Consider the following 19,529-nt stretch of genomic DNA (forward strand, 5'->3'; position numbering starts at 1 on the left):
CCATGAGGTCGATTTCTGGAAGACCCCACCTGTCCACCAGTAGTTGAAAAACGTCCGGGTGCAGGGACCATTCCCCTGGATGAACATCCTGGCGACTTAGAAAGTCCGCCTCCCAATTTAGCACTCCCGGGATGAAGACCGCTGATATGGCCGGAAGATTGCGCTCCGCCCAAACCAGGATCCGAGAGACCTCTACGAGAGCCGCCCGACTGCGAGTTCCTCCTTGCCTGTTTATGTAGGCCACGGTGGTAGCGTTGTCCGACTGGACCTGCACCGGGTGACCCTGGAGAAACCGCTGTGCCTGCAGGAGAGCATTGAAGACAGCACGGAGTTCCAAGATATTTATTGGAAGCTCCGCTTCTGTCGGCGTCCACCTGCACTGGAACAAGTGTGGACCCGAAACTGCTCCCCAGCCCCGAAGACTGGCGTCCGTTGTCAACAGGACCCAATTTGGAACCCAGAAAGGACGTCCCTTGTTGAGGTGGGTCGTCTTTAACCACCACGCAAGGGACAGGCGAACCTCCGGGGTGAGCACAATCGTCTGGAACTTCAGAGACTGAGGCAGCCCGTTCCACTTGGACAGGATCAGGTGCTGCAGAGGTCTGGAGTGAAACTGGGCGTATTCCAACATGTCGAACACCGACACCATGGAGCCCAGTAACCTCATCGCCGAGTGTAAGGACACCCGGCGGCTGTGCAGACAACTGCGCACCCTTGACTGTAAAGCAGAGATCTTGTCCTCCGTCACGAAGATCCTTTGCTGTCCCGAGTCCAATAAGGCTCCAAGATGCAGAATCCTCCGAGACGGGATTAGAGTGGACTTCTGCCAGTTGATTAGCCAGCCGTGCCGTTGCAGCAGTGCAATGGTCAGGTCCAAGTGGTGTAACAGGAGCTCTGGAGATCCTGCCACCAATAACAGGTCGTCCAAGTACGGCAACATGCGGACTCCTTGCAGCCGCAGAGAAGCCGCCATGACCGCCATCACCTTGGTGAAAACACGTGGTGCTGTCGCCAGGCCAAAAGGTAACGCCCGAAACTGGAAGTGGTCGCTGCGGATTGCAAACCGAAGGAACTCTTGATGGCGCAAAAGAATAGGGACATGCAGGTAAGCGTCCTGTATGTTCAATGACACCATGTAGTCCCCAGGTTCCAGCGCCAGAATGATGAACCGTAGGGTCTCCATCCGAAACTTCGGGACCCGCAAAGACTTGTTGAGTGCTTTAAGGTTGAGAATCGGACGATATGACCCATTGGGTTTCTGTACCAAAAATAGATTTGAATAGAAACCCTGGCCCCTCTGGGAGAATGGAACAGGCACTATAACTCCAGCCTGGAGCATAGTGTGCAATACCTTCCACAGCTCCGTAGCCTTGTTCCGGTCTGATGGTAGACCCGTGGTGAAGAATCGAGCCGGGGGTCTGTGCCGGAAGGAGAGGGCGTACCCGTGGGAGACCACCTCCAGAACCCAAGTGTCTGTCGTAGTGAACGACCAACACCGGGAGAACTGCAGCAGGCGGCCTCCCACCCTGGGATCCCCCAAGGGGAGACCCGGACCGTCAGGTCGCAGGCTTGTCATCTGGCTTGGGGGCCGGACGTCTGGTACTCCATGCCTGTTTCCGGGGCTTGACCGATTTCTTAGGGCCAGCCTGTCGAGGAAACGACTGTGGTTTGGGCCTGCCCTGGGCCCTAGATGACCGAAAGGACGATGGTCCAGAACCAGAAGGAGCAGTGGCCGACGGGAGACAAGCAGATTTGGATGCCGCCAGCGTGGCCACAATCTTATCCAGATCCGGACCGAAGAGAACTTCTCCGGTAAACGGCAACGCTTCCAGACCTTTCTTGGATTCTGCGTCCGCCTTCCAGGATCGCAGCCACAAGGTGCGACGAGCAGCTACCGCTGCTGAAGAAATTCTAGACACCAGAGTACTAATGTCTAGAGCCGCCTCGTTGATGTAGGTGGCCGAATCACGGAGATTGCCAATCAACTCCGCCTGTTCGGCCGGACAGTCGGATTCAAAAGAAGCCTCTAATGAATCCGCCCAGCGCTCCATCGCTCTGGCAACCCAGCAAATGGCCATAGCCGGCCGTGCTGCCCCCCCTGCAAGGGAATAAGCGGACTTCAGGCAGATTTCTACCTTGCGGTCCGTAGCATCCTTAAGGGAGGACATGGATGGCATCGGCAATGTGGCACTACGGACAAGACGGGTCACGTGAGAATCCACCTGTGGAGGGGATTCCCACTTAGCAAAATAATTATCCGCGAACGGATAAGCCACCGCCAGGCGTCTCTGCGGCTGGTATCTTTTGCCAGGTTGTTTCCACGCCTCCTCTAAATGGTCCACCAACTGACCCGAAAGAGGAAAGACTGGCATCGCCCTTCACATCTTTGAAAAAGGCATACTTAGATTTAGCCGCTGGGGGAACTTCGTCCTCAATCACCAAGGCTGTGCGGACCGCCCGAATAAGTCCAGGAATATATACTTTGGACTTAGCATCAGCGTCCTTAGTATGGAGAGGTTCCTGATCGTAAGGATCCAGAATCTCCCCATCATCAGACGTCCCTTCGTCATCCTCATAAGGAGCGGACAGAGACGCCACCAGCCTTTTATGAGGCCACATCACAGACTCCCCTTGCAACACATCCGACAAGTGCTGTACAGAACTCGTCAGGGAGTTAACCCACGCTGGCTCCTGAGAACCCGGGAGCGGGGAAATAGGGAGACTGTGGGGTACCACCAATTGTCGTGGGAACCCCTGCATGGGTGACGACACCACAGACTGCTGGGACAAACCCATCGGAGTAAACGCGGGCTGCGGAGCTAACTGGCCCACTAAAGCTGTTAACGCCTGAGCGAAACAAGCCCAGGGCGGCTCCTGTACCGGTGCTGTAACCGTAATAGGCCGCGCCATGGACAAACACTGCCGGCAAAGGCCCTCCGCGCTACCCTCCCCCTCCGCTAACGGTACTTTGCACGTGGTACACTGTAGCCGGAGGGGAAAATCACTTTCAGACATGATGGCACCACGTATGTGACCTCTCTCACCAATTAAGTATTAAATAGGCGAGAGACCACCCTGCAGCACCGCACCGCAAGGGCTTTAGCAGAAAGAACAGGGACAGTAATAAAGCTGACAGTTTAGAGAAGAAAAGTTACAGGCAGCGCTAGCACAGTCACATACAATGCAGAGAAATAACAATTCCTGCACTAACAGCGCTGATCACTCAACTACACAGACACAGGGCCTGGTAGGACACAGCGCTGCATACACAGACCTGAGCCACAGCGGAGGAGAGGTATGCGGGGGGACCCAGATCACGATGCTTCCTTCCAGACTTCCAGCAGCGTTCACCATGCGTTGCAGAGAAGATGGCCGCCGAGGAGCAGAGAGAAGCTGGCCTGGGGGAGGAGCGCTGACACAGGACCAGTCAGCACAGTGCAGAGAGGGCTGTGTGCAGCGGTGGAGGCGCCGGCTGTGAGACAGGGAAGGCGCGCTCCCCTGGCATGCATTTAACCCCTGGGACGCCGCAGCGCTACCGCTCTGCTGCGGTCCGCTGTCCCAGGGGGTAGTGGAAAGCGCAGGTTCAGTACCTGGCTCCACGCTGCAGCCAGTCCCCAGGGAGCCCCCTGCCTGGGGACTTAAGACCATGTGACCAGCGGGGACCCACCGCGGGACCCCGCTGCTTACCTTTGTCCCCCTTGGATCCGGCCATGGTCCGGAACATCTGGGGTCACCGCTAGCTGTGACCCCAGATGCTCACCAGCATCCCCAGATCGGTACCGGCGTTCTGGTACCGGCGGGGGTGTAGGGAAGACAGCATGGACGTCAGGACTGACTGTCCATGCTGTACATCCAGATGTGCAGCCACAGCTGCACTGAAGAAAGCTTCAGGGGCTCTTCTAGCCCCCACTCCGACAGGTGCACCCGACGCCGGCCGGGCACCAAACTAAACTGAGGTGCCTTGGCCCGGGGGCGGGGTATAGGAGGGGGACCTAGTGCATCCTGGGAGGCTGAAAGCTTAACTCTTTGGTGCCCTGCGACTGACGTCACACCTATACCCCAAGGTATCCTGTGGATACCCTATGGACCCTGAAGTAGAAATACTGCGCGAATAAAACAATCCAGCACACCTTCATTAATTCACAATGGCAGCAAGTCTCCCGTGACGGCAGGAATAACTCGCTCATTTCGTGGGGTCCGTATCATACAGCCATTGTTCTCTAGGTCAGAGGACTTTACATAAAAATCACAAACAACACTACCCTCTGGGGGTATGTGCGGGAAGGCCTTAACATCCGCCAGGATATAGCAGGACCCTCTTACCTCTGAGTCTTGTTTAATTACTGTAAATTGTAATTGTATATAAGCAAATAATAATAATAATGCCGTACTATATCCCAGAAACCTCCCTCTGCCCAGTTTCTCAGACATGAAAAGGGGCGGGCATAGCAGAAAAAGGGTGTGGCTTTGCCATAATGTGGGCGGGTTTGGTAGAACAGGGGCATGAATGAAATGTACTATGGGAGGGGCTTTATTATTGTGTCATAATTTTGCAGCTTAAGGGTAATATGTACAAAGCTTCTCAGCAGACTGGAGCTGAAACTGTAAAGCGCCAGTAACATTCAGGGTAAGCACGCTGCCAGGCTTTACACGGAATGTGAGTACCGCTATATATCTTCAGCTCCAACCCGCCAAGAGGCAGCGGCTTACATAAGCCACTTCTTTGTAAATATAGCCCTAAACGTGGGATGACTGTAGTACATCGCCGACATTAATAATCCCATTAAAGTTTTCCGTATATCTATATGTCATTAATGTCATGTGCACAATTGTGTGTTGTAATAGCTCTAAAAGGGGCATGTAACCCACACGCGCGGTGTCTTACTGGCCGTTAATATACCCTCAGTATAGTATGTAACACTGTGGGGTATATTTACTAAGAGTTAGGACTCCAAACCCACCGACTGTCAGCGGTTTTGCCGGCAAGATTTAAAAACACCATTAATATTAATGACAAAACTAAGCAGGCTTTGCAATTTATGTTATTGGCGTTCTAAATCCTATGGGCAAAACCCCCAAGAGCATATATATACCCCTGACTATCCAGATGAATAAAGGCCGTGAGACAGAGACAGGCCTCCGCGGAGCATTACCCGTGCAGCCGTTTGCAGGAGACGACCAGCGCCTTGTTGAGGTGGGGCAGGTTCGTGGCCCCGGATTTCACAGCTTCTAGGTCCAGAGCATAACTGCCCTTCAGGTACTCGTGGGACACAGTGGTCAGCCCATTTGTTGAGCTGCGAGAGAAACAGAGAGATGATGATGGTATGGACAGGACATGGAACATTTTCCACAGTTATCGGTCTGAAGCTAAAGACATCTAAGTCAATCACGATTACAGCGTCTGTGCAGCAAACGGCAAATCCTACAGGCGCTAATGATACGAGTGAGCAGCGGATAACCACTGGTTATTCGGGACACATAAAACACTGATTGCAGTTTCCTGACGGTGACACCAGCTCAAGGCAGAGACCAGAGAGTTTCCTGAGGGTGACAGATACATGCTGCTTATACACTGCTGGTGTGACACCAGCTTAAGGTAAAAACTGCACACAGTTTCTTGAGCTTTTGGAAAGGAGCAGATACATGCTGCTTATACATTGCTGGTGTGACAACAGCTTAAGGTAAAAACTGCAAAACGTTTCCTGAGCTTTTGGAAAGGAGCAGATACACACTGCTTATACACTGCTGGTGTGACACTTCTTTAAGGTAAAAACTACAAACAGTTTCCTGAGCTGTTGGAAAGGAGCAGATACATGCTGCTTATACACTGCTGGTGCGACACCAGCTTAAGGTAAAAACTACAAACCGTTTCCTGAGCTGTTGGAAAGGAGCAGATACATACTGCTTATACACTGCTGGTGTGACACCAGCTTAAGGTAAAAACTGCAAATCGTTTCCTGAGCTTTTGGAAAGGAGCAGATACACGCTGCTTATACACTGCTGGTGTGACACTTCCTTAAGGTAAAAACTACAAACCGTTTCCTGAGCTTTTGGAAAGGAGCAGATACATACTGCTTATACACTGCTGGTGTGACAATCCCTTAAGGTAAAAACTACAAACCGTTTCCTGAGCTTTTGGAAAGGAGCAGATACATACTGATTATACACTGCTGGTGTGACAATCCCTTAAGGTAAAAACTACAAACCGTTTCCTGAGCTTTTGGAAAGGAGCAGATACATACTGCTTATACACTGCTGGTGTGATACTACCTTAAGGTAAAAACTACAAACCGTTTCCTGAGCTGTTGGAAAGGAGCAGATACATACTGCTTATACACTGCTGGTGTGACACTACCTTAAGGTAAAAGCTACAAACCGTTTCTTGAGCTTTTGGAAAGGAGCAGATACATGCTACATATACACTGCTGGTGTGACACCAGCTTTATGAGAATACGTGATGAACATGGAGGGCAGTGTGAACTCTACACGTAAACAGCTCGTCTGACTCTAGACTTATAGACTGAAATAAAGGTTAAAAATAAGAGCCTCTGTGTATTATTTATATACAGATGGACGAACTTGGTAACCCTATATAGAGAAATATGCAGGTAACATTTCTATTCATATATTAGTACTATACTCAATAAGGAGACGACATTAATTAGCAGACAGAAAAGAAAACAACATGAACCAGCTCTTTACAATGTTAAACACCCTCAGTGCTACGCTGACCACGACGCCAACCGCACAAAGAACAAGTCAAGTTACCGCTCTTATTGCTAGAGCCAGGTATTCACCCCATTACCTCTCGGTAGGGCTAAGATCCTGCCCACACGGCACCAAACTCAACCCAGAGCCGGGAGAGAAATTGCCCGAGGCCGATCGCGGTGGGAGAGGCGGCTTCTCGTCTTCACCATCTGCAATAAAAGCCGTGTAATATTACAGAGACAGCGACCATAGCTGCAACAAGCATGGCAAAGCTCGAAAATACAACGAAAGAATATTCTTATTACTGCGGATTTTATTCCACAACATTTTACATGCGCAATTTCTGCACCGCTACACGGAGAAATAGTTTGCACATAAAACCACAATCACTTTATACATGAGACATATTATACATGGGTACTGGTCACAATGGCATCTGGCATATGTACGATCGCTGGGTGCTGCAGGCTGCTTCCTGCCATGGTGTCAGTTGTGCCGTTAGAACTAAAGGTTTCCCCGTGTGGCTGTTCCAACTGAATACAAAGACGATTGAGGAGGAATCAGGTGTAATCTGTTGTTTCTAACGGTAATAATAAAAATGAGAAGATGCGTCCTTGTCGGCGGACATACAGTCAGGTGCATAAATATTGGGACATTGACAGAATTTTCATATTTTGGCCTCTATTCCCCACCACAATGGCTTTGAAATGAAACAAACAAGATGTGCTTTACCTGCAGACTTTCAGATTTAATTTGATGGTAATTACATCCAAATCAGGTGAACGGTGTAGGAATTACAACGGTTTCTATATGTGCCTCCCACTTTTTAAGGGCCAAAAGTAATGGGACAAACTAAACTATCCTAAATCTAACTTTCACTTTTTAATACTTTGTTGCAAATCCTTTGCAGGCAATTACAGCCTGAAGTCTGGAACGCATAGATATCACCAGACGCTGGGTTTCATCCCTGGTGATGCTCTGCCAGGCCTCTACTGCAAATGTCTTCAGTTCCTGCTTGTTCTTGGGGCATTTTCCCTTCAGTTTTGTCTTCATCAAGTGAAATGCATGCTCAATCGGATTCAGGTCAGGGGATTGACTTGGCCATTGCATAACATTCCACTTTTTAGCCTTAAAAAACTCTTTGGTTGCTTTTGCAGTATGCTTCGGGTCATTGTCCATCTGCACCGTGAAGCGCCGTCCAATGAGTTCTGAAGCATTTGACTAAATATGAGCATATAATATTGCCCCAAACACTTCAGAATTCATTCTGCTGCTTTTGTCAGCAGTCACATCATCAATAAATACAAGGGAACCAGTTCCATTGGCAGCAATACATGCCCACGCCATGACACTACCACCACCATGCCTCACTGATGAGGTGGTATGTTTTGGATCATGAGCAGTTCCTTTTCTTCTCCATACTCTTCTCTTCCCATCACTCTGGTACAAGTTGATCTTTGTCTCATCTGTCCATAAGATGTTGTTCCAGAACTGTAATGGCTTTTTTAGATGTTGTCTGGCAAACTCTAATCTGGTCTTCCTGTTTTTGTGGCTCACCAATGGTTTACATCTTGTGGTGAACCCTCTATATTCACTCTTGTGAAGTCTTCTCTTGATTGTTGACTTTGACACATATACACCTACCTCCTGGAGAGTGTTCTTGATTTGGCCAACTGTTGTGAATGGGTTTTTCTTCACCAGGGAAATAATTCTTCTGTCATCCACCACAGTTGTTGTCCGTGGTCTTCCGGGTCTTTTGGTGTTGCTGAGCTCTCCGGTGCGTTCTTTCTTTTTAAGAATGTTCCAAACAGTTGATTTGGCCACACCTAATGTTTTTGCTATCTCTCTGATGGGTTTGTTTTGATTTTTCAGCCTAATGATGGCTTGCTTCACTGATAGTGACAGCTCTTTGGATCTCATATTGAGAGTCGACAGCAACTGATCCAAATGCAAATATCACACCTAGAATCAACTCCAGACCTTTTACCTGCTTAATTGATAATGAAATAACGGAGGGAATAGCCTACACCTGTCCATGAAATAGCTTTTGAGTTGATAGTCCCATTAGTTTTGGCCCCTTAAAAAGTGGGAGGTACATATAGAAACCGTTGTAATTCCTACACCATTCACCTGATTTGGATGTAATTACCCTCAAATTATATCTGAAAGTCTGCAGGTAAATCACATCTTGTTTGTTTCATTTCAAAGCCATTGTGGTGGTGAATAGAGGCCAAAATATGAAAATTCTGTCAATGTCCCAATATTTGTGCACCTGACTGTATAACCTGGTGGTGTCAGGCCTGTAGCAGAACACGTCTGTAGCATATACAGAGATACAGTCATACATATGACCTGGTGGTGTCAGGCCTGTAGCAGAACACGTCTGTAGCATATACAGAGATACAGTCATACATATGACCTGGTGGTGTCAGGCCTGTAGCAGAACACGTCAGTAGCATATACAGAGATACAGTCATATATATGACCTGGTGGTGTCAGGTCTGTAGCAGAACACGTCTGTAGCACATACAGAGATACAGTCATACATATGACCTGGTGGTGTCAGGCGTGTAGCAGAACACATCTGTAGCATATACAGAGATATAGTCATACATATGACCTGGTGGTGTCAGGCCTGTAGCAGAACACGTCTGTAGCATATACAGAGATACAGTCATACATATGACCTGGTGGTGTCAGGCCTGTAGCAGAACACGTCTGTAGCATATACAGAGATATACAGTCATACATATGACCTGGTGGTGTCAGGCCTGTAGCAGAACACGTCTGTAGCATATACAGAGATAGTCATACATATGACCTGGTGGGGTCAGGCCTGTAGCAGAACAAGTCTGTAGCATATACAGAGATATAGTCATACATATGACCTGGTGGTGTCGGACCTGTAGCAGAACACGTCTGTAGCATATACAGAGATATAGTCATACATATGACCTGGTGGTGTCAGACCTGTAGCAGAACACGTCTGTAGCATATACAGAGATAGTCATACATATGACCTGGTGGTGTCAGGCCTGTAGCAGAACACGTCTGTAGCATATACAGAGATATACAGTCATACATATGACCTGGTGGTGTCAGGCCTGTAGCAGAACACGTCTGTAGCATATACAGAGATAGTCATACATATGACCTGGTGGTGTCAGGCCTGTAGCAGAACACGTCTGTAGCATATACAGAGATATAGTCATACATATGACCTGGTGGTGTCAGACCTGTAGCAGAACACGTCTGTAGCATATACAGAGATATAGTCATACATATGACTTGGTGGTGTCAGACCTGTAGCAGAACACGTCTGTAGCATATACAGAGATATAGTCATACATATGACCTGGTGGTGTCAGGCCTGTAGCAGAACACGTCTGTAGCATATACAGGGATATAGTCATACATATGACCTGGTGGTGTCAGGCCTGTAGCAGAACACGTCTGTAGCATATACAGAGGTATAGTCATACATATGACCTGGTGGTGTCAGGCCTGTAGCAGAACACGTCTGTAGCATATACAGAGATAGTCATACATATGACCTGGTGGTGTCAGGCCTGTAGCAGAACACGTCTGTAGCATATACAGAGATATAGTCATACATATGACCTGGTGGTGTCAGGCGTGTAGCAGAACACGTCTGTAGCATATACAGATATACAGTCATACATATGACCTGGTGGTGTCAGGCCTGTAGCAGAACACGTCTGTAGCATATACAGAGATACAGTCATACATATGACCTGGTGGTGTCAGGCCTGTAGCAGAACACGTCTGTAGCATATACAGAGATATACAGTCATACATATGACCTGGTGGTGTCAGGCCTGTAGCAGAACACGTCTGTAGCATATACAGAGATATACAGTCATACATATGACCTGGTGGTGTCAGGCCTGTAGCAGAACACGTCTGTAGCATATACAGAGATATAGTCATACATATGACCTGGTGGTGTCAGGCCTGTAGCAGAACACGTCTGTAGCATATACAGAGATATACAGTCATACATATGACCTGGTGGTGTCAGGCCTGTAGCAGAACACGTCTGTAGCATATACAGAGATATACAGTCATACATATGACCTGGTGGTGTCAGGCATGTAGCAGAACACGTCTGTAGCATATACAGAGATATACAGTCATACATATGACCTGGTGGTGTCAGGCATGTAGCAGAACACGTCTGTAGCATATACAGAGATATAGTCATACATATGACCTGGTGGTGTCAGGCCTGTAGCAGAACACGTATGTAGCATATATAGAGATCATACATATGGAAGTGAGAAATGACTAATAATAGCTTGGAGGGGAGCCAGGAGCACACAGCCAGGGCAGACCCAATACTATGTTGCAGAGTTAGGCAGCCTGTGGAACTAGAAATCCCAGCATGACTCTAGAATGTGAGGATGAGACCTAGACTCACCTGAATAGTCTCTGTCCTCTATGACATCCTTCTCTCTCTCCACAGGGTACAGCAGGGTACACACCATGCCCTGGTTAGGCTGCAGGTACATGGCAATCAGGTCCCCCAGAGTCTTGAAACGTCGCACCTGGACCCCTTGAGATGTCTGCATGAGAGATGAGACATTAACAGCCGCTCCATATACACCCCCAAACCGTGTACACCCCCCATACCATATACACACACGTACCACCAAGTACACCCCCAAACCATATACACGCACATGTACCATGGAGACCCGCATACCATGTACCACCTAGAACACCCTCAAACCATATACACACACACGTACCATCATGTACACCCCAAACCATACACACACATACCATGTACACACCCAATCCATAGACACCCCCATATCTTATACACACACAAGTACAATGTACACCCCGCATACCATGTACACCCCCATACCGAATACACACAAGTATAATGTACACCGCACATACCATATACTCACATGTACAATGTACACCCCACATACCATGTACACCCTCCATACCATATACACACATGAACAATGTACAGCCCGCATACCATGTACACCCTCCATACCATATACACACATGAACAATGTACACCCCACATACCATGTACACCCCCATACCATATACACACATTTACAATGTACACCCCACATACCATGTACACCCCCATACCATATACACACATGTACAATGTACACCCCACATACCATATACACATATGAACAATGTACATCCCACATACCATGTACACCCCCATACAATATACACACATGTACAATGTACAGCCCGGATACCATGTACACCCCTATACTATATACACACATGTACAATGTACACCCGCATACCATGTACACCCTCCTTACCATGTACACCCATGTACAATGTACACCCATGTACAATGTACACCCCGCATACCATGTACACCCTCCATACCATGTACACCCTCCATACCATGTACACCCCGCATACCATGCACACCCCGCATACCATGCACACCCCGCATACCATGCACACCCCGCATACCATGCACACCCTCCATACCATGCACACCCTCCATACCATGTACAATGTACACCCCGCATACCATATACACACATGTACAATGTACACCCCATATACACACATGTACAATGTACAATCCACATACCATATACATACATGAACAATGTACACTATTGACCGTAATTACAAGCATAATCCATTAGGTCTTCCCTGATCTCAAGAGGATATTCTGGGGCCAGACAAGGTGATATCCGGCCAATCTCCTAATATCTATCTGAGTGGTGCACATATCATGTACAGGAGGCAGCTCAGGAATGAGATAGGAGGGTGTAAGTACATACTGTATGGACAGGGCTGTTATTGAGCACAAATTATCCCGTGTCCCTCTCAGCTGTCCGTGAGCGAGGCAGAGACACCTGTCTGTCTGTGCAGCTGTCCAGCCGTCTAGACTGATGTTTTGGATCGTACAGGGGCAGCTGTTACTGTCCCCTGTGCCTGTCTCTGCACTGTGTATAGTCAGCGTCAATACACCGTATATCTGTGACTTATTGCGTTACCAGCCGGCAGGTCAGACGTTCATCAAACAAATCATGAAAGTAACAGGGGTGTCCATGTGGCTACGATCACATTTATAGCAATTAATAAATAAGTACATTTTCCTATTACTCTACTGGCCAAATGTAACAGACTCCGATATGCCAAAAGTGCAGATTTTACCCAATTTTGCCGCAGGATTTGATGCAGCAACCTCTTCTGCCTTTGTTATATCAAATCCAGCGGCAAAATCACCAAAACAATCGTCACTTTCGCCAGATCGGAGGCTGAGACATTTGGCCCTAAGTGTCTTTATTTATTCCATAATGGATTTTTGCTTTACAAATTAAAAAAAAAAAAAAAAAAAGGAAAATGGAAGTGATGCCAGTTATCGCCAATTCAAGCCCTAATTGTATCACTGTGATTAATCAGGAGACATATCTTATTTCTGAGCCCAGGAAATGATGAGGACGTGTCCTCAGCACTACCACAGGGAAAGAAGAGAAGCTAGCCCACACTAAGGGCCTTATTCAGACCCGGTCGCAAGCGCTGAGCGCTCGCAACCATGTTGATGTTTGCCCACTGGGCATGCGCACGACGAAGCCGGCTGCATCTTGCGTATGCGCGAGACCCAGCTAGCGACGTCACTCCGGGTCTCACACCAAAGGGGGCGAGCTGTCGATGGTGATTGACAGCTCGCCCCGTTTGGTAGGCGGGCAGGATGGGTGGCTGGCCAAACGGAGGCATTCCCGAGGGAACGCCTGCCATTTTGGGGAGGCCCCACTGACATCACCAGTGATGTCAGTAGGAGAGCTTCCGGTTCTATTAGAGCCGGAAGCTCTCTGGGGCTTGCGGCCACGAGACCCTACCCACAAGGGTCTCGTCGCAAGCCCGATGGTCGCGATGGTCTTGACCATCACAACCATCAACCTGGCCGCTCGCAATAGCTGTCGGTGGTTACCCACAGCTATGTGAGCGGCCAGCAGGCCGCACAAAAAAAAGGAAAAAAAACGTCCAGATTCAGAGCGAGCGCTCTTTCAGAGCGTCCGTCTCTGAATCAGGGCCTCAATCCTCAATCATGTTCTAAATCTTTAGCACTATGACTCATTCAAAACCATGGAGCATATTTATGTGAGGGTGAAAAATCCTTTGGTCAGTGAAAATGAGTCACGCCTGTCTATGGCCCTGATTCAGAGCCGGACGCTCTGACAGAGCGCTCCCTCTGAATCAGGACCGTCCCTCCTTCATATAGCGAGCGACCAATATGAAGGTCGCGATGGTCCAGACCATCGCGACCATCGGGCTTGCGACGAGACCCTTGCGGTAGGGTCTCGCTGCCGCAAGCCCTTGAGTGCTTTTGGCTCTATCATAGCCAAAAGCACTCCCACTGACATCACTAGTGATGTCAGTGGGGCCGGCCCCAGACGGTAGGCGTTCCCATGGGAACGCCTCCGTCTGGGCAGCCACACCCCCGGCACGCCCACCAAAGGGGGCGTGCTGTCAATCACCATCGACAGCACGCCCCCTTTGGTGCGAGAGCCTTAACGACGTTATTCGGGTCTCGCGCATGCGCATGACGGAGCCTCCGTCGTGCGCATGTGCACTTGGGCATCATCGACCCGCTTGCGAGCGCTCAGCGCTCGCGAGCGGGTCTGAATTAGGCCCTATGTTCCCTACGACTGGCCTGGCAACCTCCCCGGGCAAGTATCACTGAGCGGCCTTAATGATATTTTGTTGATATTTGATAAATAAGCTTCCAAATCCTGGATTACATAACCTGCCCCCTTAAGGCAGATACCCTAAGCCTAGCCGGAAACTCCTGCTGCCCAAAGGAACTAATCAACTTCTGTCAGTTATCTAGCTTAGTCTTACGCTGCGCACACATGGTACGATTAAAATGCACAATATGAACGATAACGATATCCAACATAGCGTGCATTTTTTTGTGCCTCCAACCCACCAATGACCTACGATGCGTGGGCACATATGGACCATAACGATATCGACCAGGTTACTATGGACCCGCAATCATTGAACGCGGGTCGTTGGCCATCATTGGTGGTGTGCTGGATGATCGATATCAATCATCCAGCACACCCCGGAGATCGATCACCATGCATTAGAAATGACGGTATATAGCACCGATAGAGGAGCCTGCTGCCACCCCCCAACTCTCACCCGCTAACAAAGTGGGCAACACGGGCAGACCTCCTAATTCACACTGGTGGTTGGGTCATCTACTGTATATAAGCTTCCATTGGGGACCTCACCTACAGAGGCCACATATTCCAAATATGATATCACCATAGCCGAGTAACCACCAGGTGAAACACCGATGCCAGAATCTTGATGCTAATAGATCGCGACAGGAGCGGTAAAGTAACCCTAACCCTACCCCTACCCCTAACCCTCCCTTAGTTGTGCCTAACCCCAACCTCCCCAGGGGCTGCCTAACCCTAAGTCTCCCCCTGGTGGTGCCTTACCACTCCTCCCCGCACCCTTATCCTTACCCTCCCCGGGGGGTGCCTAACCGTAACAACCCCCTCCCCACAGCATAACCCTAACCCTCCCAGGGGGGTACCTAACCCTAATTCCCCCCAGGGGGGTACCTAAACCAAACTCCACCCCCCCTCCTTCCGCTGCTAATAGCTAAGACGGGCTGGCTGACCTTTGTTTGGGAAGCCGTCTGTCGAGATTCCGGCATCGGGATCTAGACGGGAGTCGGTATTTCAACTCCTGTCTTAGTCCCGTGTTTGAATTTAGACAGACTGCTTCCCGACCGTCGGTATATCAACTACGTCCCATTAAAAAAAAAAAAAACACACCCGAGGCTCCTATGCCACTATATGTTATATATGCCAAACATGGATTTGGTAAGTGTGTGTTACAGTGCATGCTGCCATATTGTGTGCTGAACTAGCCCACTCATTGGCTAGGAAACTGAGACGGTAATAGTAGTAGAGATACCTGGTTTGGTTTTGCTGAAGACCGAACACACCCAAACTTTGGAGTTCAGAGTCGAACGGAGTCCCGGCTCGGATCACTTTTACGGTTCCGAGTGGAACAGAGGGCCTGATTCAGAGCCAGACGCTCTGACAAGAGCGCTCGCTCTGAATCAGGGCCCTCCTACCTAAAATTGGAGCCGCCTCCTGGCCGCTCGCATAGCTGTGGGTGACCACCCACAGCTTATGCGAGCGGCCAAAAAGATGGTCGCGACCATTGGGCTTGCGACGAGACCCTGCGGTAGGGTCTCGCTGCCGCAAACCCTGGAGTGCTTTTGGCTCTATCAGAGCCAAAAACACTCCCACTGACATCACCTATGATGTCAGTGGGGCCGGCCCCAGACGGTAGGCGTTCCCATGGGAACACCTCCGTCTGGGCAGCCACGCCCCCGGCACACCCACCAAAGGTGGCGTGCTGTCACTCACCATCGACAGCACACCCCTTCGGTGCGAGACCCATAGCGACGGCTTGGCCGTCGCTATGCGGGTTTCGCGCAAGCGCACAATGGAGCTCCTTCCGTCGTGCGCATGCGCACTAGGGCACCATCGACCCGTTTGCGAGCGCTCAGCGCTCGCGAGCAGGTCTTAATCAGGCCCAGAGTCCCGGCTCAGTCTACCTGTAAGTTCAGATCTCGGATCCAAAAACCAGGACTCGGGTTTTGGATTGCATGTAAACAGGTCCAAATTACATGATTTTAGCTGTTTTTATCAATTTTTATACTAGAGGGTAGTTTTGGCAAAACCAAAACACAGGTCTGCGCACATCTCTAAATAACAGTAATAAAAATGATCATATAAATAGTAATTATAACACTAATTATTGTAAAATAAATAAAAATAATAAAAAAATATAACAATAATAGTAAAAAAATAAATAGCTCTAAAACTAAATAAATCCAAATAGTAACTATAATGTAGTGATAATATTCATACTAATAAAATCAATAGTAATATAATAAATAGTATTAATAATAAATAGTAATTAATTGTATCATTATTACTTTTTTTAATAATAGTGATATAAGTAGTAGTAATAATAATAATAGTAACAACAGCGACAATAACGGTGATGACGGCGTACCTGCACGGCCAGGAAGTCGTCCTCATCCGGCAGGATCCGGTACGTGTGCACATGCTTCTGGAATCTGACAGAAAGAAAATATATTTATTACCTATTGGGGTAATACAGCATAATACACAGGAAGCCTCATCGCAGAGGCTCTTTAATGTCACCAGCGCAATGACGCCAGCAGCCATCTTGTGCGGGGCCCCGTCCTTCACATATTAAAGTAAAACTATTGCCAGCAAACCAGGACTCCGTACCTGATACATAAACAAGTAACGCATCTCATTAGAGAAAGATTAAATAAAATAAAAAGATAAAACAATTGTATATGAATCAGACATGTATTTAATAATCATCACGTGACACGTCTCCCTCTGTAAGACGTGGCTCTTCTGCTATATACCCTGCACGTGTCACAAGCATATCATTATATGAAGGCCTTTAGTCACTGACTATAGACTCACACAGACAGCAGCATCCTAAAATGGTATAATCTCTAATTATAGTAATAAACAGTGATGGTCAGCGTTATTTAATATTACACATTATCCGTATTCTGATAGTACTTTCCCTTTAACGGGAGTAAACGGCCTCTCCTCCCCCCACTCCCTGCAGAATCGGAGCCTGTCTGCAATATATATATATTATTCATGTATGTAACACACAAAGCACACTGCAGTCTGTACACTCCTGTTATCTAATATAAATAAGCCGCATCAGAGTACGAGTGCACCTGGGGGAGGGAGGGAGAAGAAAGGGTCACCTGTGAGGCACCTGGAATGTCCTCTCTACCTGGCTGGGCGAGGCTATTTACCTGGGAGCCAGGTGTGAGAGGCGATCAGCTGACTGGTTATTTCCAGACCTGAGCTGCACCTGCCCCCATCCTGATGTTACAGTACACAGTCCTGAGGGCGCCTCTCTCACCCACAACAAACATATTTTGGGTGCTGTGTGCCAGCTAGCTCGCACTGGTTGCCGGGGGAGATATTCCGGGCACAGTAGTTGGCACTGGGGCAGAGGAGATAAATTATGTGACTTTCTGGGAGCTGACAGCAAAAAAAATCAGCTGAGACAGACGTGTTCCTATCACTGTCCGGGTTTATTAGGAGTTACATCTAGAGTGCCAATAGCACAGACTGCCTACATGTAATGAAATAACAGTATACCCATACAATGGGGGCAAGCCACCGACTGCATGCACTGGGGACAGCAGACCCTACCGCCTACTCCGGCAGTACATTCAGTGCAAGTACTACTTTCCCAGCAAGTTCATCATCCGTTGCTTTCACTTATACAAGATGGCGGTTTTTAAATAACATATGCCAATAATGCTGGGGAAAAAAGTGCAGATCGCTGCTGTCACGTCTGGCATCGCACCCACCCTCAGGGTGGTCTCTGTGGTCACAGGGCATCTAAGACACTTTTGGCGTGGCTACAGTAAAATATCGGTACATCTGGGGCTAATTATCTTCCCGGTTTCTGGTCCTGGAGTGCGGGGATGTACGAGCGCAGTTACCGCTACATATGAGCCTGTTGCCACCAATAGATTTATTTACCAATAGATCTGCATACAAGTCATTTCCCAGTGTATCCGTTGACAGAATGCCGACACTGTGACTACTGACAATGGAATGTTGACAGACTATTTTGCGTTAGGCTGTGGTTAGGGACACTTGCCTCGCTAATGCATAACCTCATGGTCAACTCGCCAACATTCTGTCAAAGTCAAGATTTTACATGTCAATATACTGGTGTCGACATCTTCGCCGTCAGCATTTTATACCTCATCGATTTCTCAGCGCTTCACCTGCGGGAAGTTACCCCGTGACACTGGCCTTTGGGAAGGTGTGTCAGACGATTGTATAGGTGTGTACCCAGCTTTATACCCAGCGGAAAGATGTGTGCGACGATTGTATACGTGTGTACCCAGCTTTATACCCAGCGGGAAGGTGTGTACGATTGTATAGGTGTGTACCCAGCTTTATACCCAGCGGGAAGGTGTGTACGATTGTATAGGTGTGTACAAAGCTTTATACCCAGCAGGAAGATGTGTCCATTGTATAGGTGTGTACCCAGCTTTATACCCAGCGGGAAGGTGTGTCAGACGATTGTATAGGTGTGTACCCAGCTTTATACCCAGCGGGAAGGTGTGTACGATTGTATAGGTGTGTACCCAGCTTTATAGCCAGCGGGAAGGTGTGTATGATTGTATAGGTGTGTACCCAGCGGGAAGGTGTGTCAGACGATTGTATAGGTGTGTACCCAGCGGGAAGATGTGTCAGACTATTGTATAGGTGTGTACCCAGCGGGAAGAGGTGTCCGACGATTGTATAGGTGTGTACCCAGCTTTATACCCTGCGGGAAGATGTGTGCGACGATTGTATAGGTGTGTATGATTGTATAGGTGTGTACCCAGCTTTATACCCAGCGGGAAGATGTGTACGACGATTGTATAGGTGTGTACCCAGCTTTATACCCAGCGGGAAGGTGTGTACGATTGTATAGGTGTGTACCCAGCTTTATAGCCAGCGGGAAGGTGTGTATGATTGTATAGGTGTGTACCCAGCGGGAAGGTGTGTCAGACGATTGTATAGGTGTGTACCCAGCGGGAAGGTGTGTCAGACGATTGTATAGGTGTGTACCCAGCGGGAAGAGGTGTCCGACGATTGTATAGGTGTGTACCCAGCTTTATACCCTGCGGGAAGATGTGTGCGACGATTGTATAGGTGTGTATGATTGTATAGGTGTGT

General features: G+C 48.5%; 1 protein-coding gene across 1 annotated transcript in view; it reads right to left on the reverse strand.

Moving 5' to 3' along the window:
* The window catches only part of INPPL1 (inositol polyphosphate phosphatase like 1), a 136,934-nt gene that overhangs the window by 65,501 nt on the left and 51,904 nt on the right, over positions 1–19,529 (reverse strand). The window contains exons 2-5 of the mRNA XM_088463789.1: positions 16,795–16,858; positions 11,150–11,294; positions 6,806–6,917; positions 5,154–5,294 (exon numbers count right to left, since the gene is read on the reverse strand). Coding sequence (XP_088319915.1) covers positions 5,154–5,294; positions 6,806–6,917; positions 11,150–11,294; positions 16,795–16,858 — 462 coding nt within the window. The remainder of the gene's footprint in view (positions 1–5,153; positions 5,295–6,805; positions 6,918–11,149; positions 11,295–16,794; positions 16,859–19,529) is intronic.

The sequence above is a fragment of the Taudactylus pleione genome, unplaced genomic scaffold, assembly GCF_031769625.1.
Source record: "Taudactylus pleione unplaced genomic scaffold, aTauple2 ptg001449l, whole genome shotgun sequence".
Lineage (NCBI taxonomy): Eukaryota > Metazoa > Chordata > Amphibia > Anura > Myobatrachidae > Taudactylus > Taudactylus pleione.